The 5,812-nt window shown below is 61.0% G+C and overlaps 1 protein-coding gene across 1 annotated transcript in view; it reads right to left on the reverse strand.

Annotated features, from left to right (window-relative positions):
• The window catches only part of EVPL (envoplakin), an 18,085-nt gene that overhangs the window by 3,725 nt on the left and 8,548 nt on the right, over positions 1-5,812 (reverse strand). Inside the window, exons 11-20 of the mRNA XM_010856506.1 lie at positions 5,675-5,812; positions 5,412-5,509; positions 4,947-5,119; positions 3,511-3,689; positions 3,284-3,422; positions 2,962-3,155; positions 2,462-2,612; positions 1,205-1,288; positions 966-1,076; positions 775-867 (exon numbers count right to left, since the gene is read on the reverse strand). Coding sequence (XP_010854808.1) covers positions 775-867; positions 966-1,076; positions 1,205-1,288; positions 2,462-2,612; positions 2,962-3,155; positions 3,284-3,422; positions 3,511-3,689; positions 4,947-5,119; positions 5,412-5,509; positions 5,675-5,812 — 1,360 coding nt within the window. The remainder of the gene's footprint in view (positions 1-774; positions 868-965; positions 1,077-1,204; positions 1,289-2,461; positions 2,613-2,961; positions 3,156-3,283; positions 3,423-3,510; positions 3,690-4,946; positions 5,120-5,411; positions 5,510-5,674) is intronic.

Here is a 5,812-nt window from a genome sequence, read left to right on the forward strand (position 1 = left end):
ACTCAATGGACACGAATTTGAGCCAACTCCAGGAGATGGTGAAGGACAGAGAAATCTGGCATGCTGCAGTCCGTAGGGTCACCAAGAGTCCGATATTAAGCGACTGAACAACTGAACAACAACACCCCACCCTCCTGAGATCAGGACCCTTCCCTGCTTTCTGAGACTTCCCAGTAGGTCCTGGGAGGTGGAACTGAGATCTGAGGTGTTCGAAGGTAGGATTTTTAAGAGGCTTCATCAATGCCCAGTGTGCTAGGATGTAAGGCAGTGTATAGGCTGCATTTGCACGAGAATGTGAAAGTAAGAAGGTCCTCCCTTCCTAACCTTTCCCTGCTCCCCTTCCTCCCAGGCTCCCAGAAATGGGCCTGTGCTCCTCTGGGGCATCCTGGGATACACCTCTGGGTGGGAGGAGGCTGGCCAGTTCCTTGGCCACTCACCAAGAGTCGTGGAGAGCTCCCAGCTTCTGGTCTCCCAGGGATGGAGACCTAGGTGGCCTCTTGCCCATGAGGGCTGGGTTCTGAGGCTGAAGACTGCGGGATTTTCTCCTGTCCCCACTGGGGTGCTGCCCAGGGGCTAAGCTGTGACTACACTGAGTGACATCTCCTGGTACTAACTCTGAGATGGAAACCAGCCTGGAAGGGCTGCTGGGGGAGGCAGAGAGCCGCACCTCCCTCAGGCCGCTGAGCCTGTCCCGGGGCTGAGTGTGAGCAGGTAGGAAAGTCTGCCCGGTCAACCACCCGCCCAGGCTGCCTAGGGTGGGCATCACCCCCATACCTTCTCCAGAATCTTTCTGGCAAATTCCAGCTGGTGCAGTTGCTGCTGGTGGGCAGCTGCCACCTCAGTGTAGGCCTTCGTCAGGTTCTTCTCCTGGAGAGGCCAAGGGAGGGGGTGCGCCAGCATCAGCTCCTTCCTCAGAGGCTGCAGAGCTGGCAGCCCGGGAATGAGGAACAAAGATCCCGGCTCACCTGGGCTTGGATGCTGTCCTGCAGGGGCGCAACTCGGGGTCTCTTGGGGGCCGATCCCACCTGGGTGGGCTCCAGGGAACCTCGGTAGGTGTCTGCCTGCAGCTCATAGTCCTGAGCAGGTGGGGAAGGACATAGACTGGCTGTCAGTGGGGGGAGCTAGGGGAGGGGTAGTCGGGGACTGGTGGAAGGAGGGAGGGGGAGGGGGAGATAAAGAGGGAGGAGCTGAAGGGACTGCTTACCTGGAGGGCCACCTGCAGGTGCTGGGAGAGGCGGGACGCCGTGGCCCTGTCCTGCTTGCGGCCCTGGATCTCCTGCAGCAGTCTCTGCCAGGGCAGGAGGGAGGGTCAGGGGACCCCCGCTCACCTGGGCTCGCCTCCAGGCCCGCGGGCAGCCAGCAGCACCCAGGGGCAGCAAGCGCTCTGTGGGAAGCTGCCTTCCACCACCCCACCCTCACCCCCAGCCGTGACCCACCGCAGCCTCTGCTCGAAACATCTCACCCCCAATACACACATACTGGTCACACTACTTAGGCCTTAGGCCTGAGGCTCAGTGTCAGTTCCTTCCAGACCACTTGCCCTGACCCCATGGGTGTCCTTACAAAGGGCTCCCACAGCACTGGCTTCTCCACCAAAGCACTTATCAGCATCATGGCCTGAGACGCACTGGCCTCCCCCCAAAACTGCAGGCTGCCTGAGGGCAGGCTGTACCCAGCCCCTTTTCATTACCAGCATGTATGATGCTGGGAAAGACTGAAGGCAGGAGGAGAACGGGACAACAGAGGATGATTTGGTTGGACAGCATCACTGACTCAATGGACATGAGTCTGAACAAACCCCAGGAGATAGAGAAGGACAGGGAAGCCCGGCGTGCTGCGGTCCACGGGGTCACAAAGAGCCAGACATGGCTTAGTGACTGAGCAGCAGCAGCAGCAATAGTAAGGAGGTATGAGGAAGAGGATGCTTAGGAGTTGGTACCTCCAGGAACACAAAGCCCACTGCCCACCTCGGGCCAAACAGAGAAGGGCTGGCTGTTTTCCTAGACAAAGTGAAAGTGAAAGTGAAGTCTTTCAGTCATGCCCAACTCTTTGGGACCCCATGGACTGTAGCCTACCAGGCTTCTCCGTCCATGGAATTTTCCAGGCACGAATACTGGAGTGGGTTGCCATTTCCTTCTCCAGGAGATCTTCCCGACCCAGGGATTGAACCCAGGTCTCCCTCACTGTAGGCAGACCCGTTACTGTCTGAGCCACCGTGGACAAAGTGTAGCATTTTGAGTGATTTTGAGTGGCGGGGATGGTGGTGAAGGAAGCAAAGCCTCTGGGGTCTGAGCTTTGAGGTCATTAAAACACTGGCCACTAGAGGGCGGGCCACACGCACACAGGCTGCTCTCCCTGTTAGGAAGGCGGCCAGGGAACTGGGCCTGGCTTGAGGGCTCAGCTCTGGGTAAGAGGCAGGGGGAGAGGCCGGCCCACACCCCCTGCAGCCCCAGCTCCTCACCTTCTGCGCCTGCAGCTTGTAGGCGATCTGGCTGGGCCCGTCGCTGGGCCGCACCTTGTTGTGGGGCAGGCGCTCCAGCCATGCGTTCAGGTTGTCTGTGCAGTTCTTGAACTGCTGGTAGGTGAGGCCGGCATCCTGCATCATCTTCTCCCTGCAGGAGGAGGAGCAGAGGTGAGAGCGGCCCTCGGGGGGCAGGCGAGGGGTGTGCGGAGGAGGCTAGTGAGTTCCTCCGTCCCTGGGACAGGTCGGAAGGCCTGACTGACTCGCCATGCTGATCCTCTCAACTCTGGCTGGGTGGCTGGAGCCGGCCATTCAGAGATGGGCTGACACTTTGTACCAGGCACCACCTGGGAGGCTGACACCATTATCATCCCATTTTAGAGGAAAGAAGCCGAACCTCAGAGAGGTGCGCTCACCCGTCCAAGGCCCCACAGCTCGTCAGCCACGGCCACCACGCACTGCAGGGCTGTGCTGTGAGCCCCAGCAGCCCGGCCACTCACCGCAGGTCCAACTGGTCCCCCACGGCGTGGTAGCGGTCGGTGAGGGCCCGCACCTGGCGCTGCTGGTGAGGCAGGTCTTTGCAGAACTCGCAGAAATTGTTCTGCAGTGCGCTGCACATATGCTCGACAGCCTTCAGCTGGCGGTGTAGCCCGAGCACACAGGCCTGCTGCTCCAGCAGCTCCCTCCGCCGGCGCTGAGGCAGGAGGGGACACAACGTACCCTTGTGGTTCGGTTGGATGCCAGGCCCACCCTCCACTTACCCCCCAGCTCCTGGGTCAGCCTGCACCCCCACTCCTGCCAGGAGGCCGCCCAGCCCCTCACCTTCAGCTCGCTGACCCTCTCCTGCAGTGCGCCCGGGCCTGCGGGGATGGGGGCCTCCTGTGCCAGGGCAGACTCGAAGCCTCGGATGACCTTGTCTGCATCCCGGATCTGCCGCTCCAGACCCAGGGCGGCCTTGGCTCTGTCGCAAGAGGAGGCCCAGGGTCGGACACCTCCTTGGCCGCACCCCTGAGGCCTTGCCCAGCGGCCCCCGCCTCCAGAGCACTCACTTCTCCCCGTAGAGGCTGCAGAGAACCTGCACATCCCTGTATTTGTTCTTGACGCTGTTGAGGACCACGGGCAGATGCAGGGCAGTGGGCCCTGAGGGCTGCCCCGACAGAAACGCCTCACACTTCTGCTGGGCCGCCTCCTTCTCGGCTCCCAGGCTCTGCAGCCGCTGGGCCGTGCCCTGGGGTGCATCAGGGGTCTCAGGATCTCTGGTTCTGGGCAGGTGGCTTCCATCCAGCCCTCCCGCTATGTCAACCTAACTCTGCTTGCGAGGCCTCCAAAATGTGGTATGGACATGCTCGGGCTCAGTTTCCAGGTAGATGACCGTAGGCAGGTCAACCTCTCTGACCCTCAGTCTCCTCATCTACAAATGCTTGATGGGAGGATGAAATGAGACCCTGTGAGTCAGGAGCTGCCGCCCACCTTGGTCTTCACGTCACTGTCCTGTTCTCAAAATCTTCAGTTCCCTGCCCCCTCCCCCCAGTCAAGCAGCAAAGCCCTAGCTCCACCCACTTGGGATTATGATTTTGTCAATTCTTTTATCAGTTATTCACTCGTCGATTCCCTGATCCATTAGTGCTGGCTCCACACCACATATTGCCCACCTTCCAGGCTAACTGGACCCCCAACACCTCTGATGTGGAAGAGGACCTTCAAAACCCAAGGACCGGGGACTTCCCTGGCAGTCCAGTGGTTAAGACACTGTGCTTCCCCTGCAGAAGGCATGGGTTCGCTCCCTGGTCGGGGAAATAAGGTCCTGCCCAGGGTAGTGGTAACCTGGGCCCAGCATGGGCAGAGGTATTGTCCAGGCTGTCACCCCACAGTGCCTCCTTCTGCCACTCCTCCTTCCTTGCCTGGCCCCCCAGGACCCCAGCTGAAACACCTCTCCCACCTCTGGAGCCCTGCCTCCCCTGGTCGGGCCCCTGACCAAGCTAAAACACCCCAGAACGTGGCGGAGTGAAGAAGACCGAGGTGCACAATCATGAACAACATGCTTCACATTTTAAAAGCCAAATCCAAACAATATATCTGAGTAGAAACCGGTTTGGAAGGACACAACCCGAACTTCTCCCCCCGACCCCCCACCCCCGGGTGTGGGGAAGGGGTGGCTTTCACCGCTAGCATTTCTGAGTCCTTCTGTGACCGCGTTTACACCCCTGCACTCTCTCCAGGGAGGCTCCCCGTCAGCCACCCCGGAGATACCGCCCCTAGGATGCTGCAAGCCCATTTTCAGGGATGAGGAAACCAAGGCCCAGAGAGGTTAAGCGAATTGCCCAGAGTCACAGAGCAGGTCAGGTGAAGAGCCAGGATGGGAAGGAGCCTGAGGGAGCCCTGGACTGTCTGCTCACTTCTTCCACCTCGGGGGCCTGCGGCTGCCCCCACAGCTGCCTCCCCAGGGCTGGACCATTTTTTATCCCAGCTGCCCTGGCTCACCCACCTGGTGGTTCTGGATGCGGCCCTCGAGGTCCTCGAGTGGTGTGGTGCGGCTCAGCGGGGCCCGTGCCCAAGCCAGCAGCTGCTTCTCTATCTGCCCCAGGTCCTCCTCCAGCCGGGTCATCTGTGTCAGGAGCTTCTGGGCCTGTGGGTCGGGTGGGCCCGAGCTGCTTGGAGCTGGGGGAAGAGAGTGCCTCTGAGGGTCCAGGGCCTGCCTCGTGTCTGCCTGCCTGCCTGCCTGCTGGGCCCCTCCATGAGCCCCCGCAGAGGGTCCCGTGTGGGGGAGGGTGGTGGGCAGGGCCTCACTGAGGGAGGGACATCAGGCTTGCCAACCCAGGGAATGGAACCCCCAGATCAGAGCCTTTAATTCAGGGTCACCCCCTGCCCATGGCAGCCCCTGGGTGACCAGAGTAGGCATCTACTCCTATTTCAACAATGCCTCCCTCTTTCCCTGGCCATCCCTCAGTACCCTGCTGGCTGGGCCGTAAGGGCTCCTTGGCACTGGCCTTCAGGCGGCTCTGGACTGCGGTCAGTTTCTGCTTCAGTGCCTGCAGCTCCGAGGCAAGCCTGGAACAAGGGGGCAGTCAGAGAAGGACATTCCTCCATGCTCTCCCCCAGCCCCCGCAGTCATACATTTAGGCAAAGGGCAGGCGACGGCCTCAAACCGCAGGGCCTGGTCTGGGTGGGTCCAGAGCCTGCCTCCTGCCCCCCTGGGTCCCCAGGAGGACCCACCCGGAGGCCCTGGCCACGGCTTCAGGGTCTGGAGCTGGGATGCAGAAGCAGGCGGCTGGGGCCCGCTTGGGCTCGCCTGCCTGGCCCTGGACCGCCCAGGTGTGTGGGTCAGTGTTGTCCACCAGTGTATACTGCTCA

This window comes from Bison bison, unplaced genomic scaffold (assembly GCF_000754665.1).
Source record: "Bison bison bison isolate TAMUID 2011002044 unplaced genomic scaffold, Bison_UMD1.0 scf7180017864371, whole genome shotgun sequence".
NCBI lineage: Eukaryota > Metazoa > Chordata > Mammalia > Artiodactyla > Bovidae > Bison > Bison bison.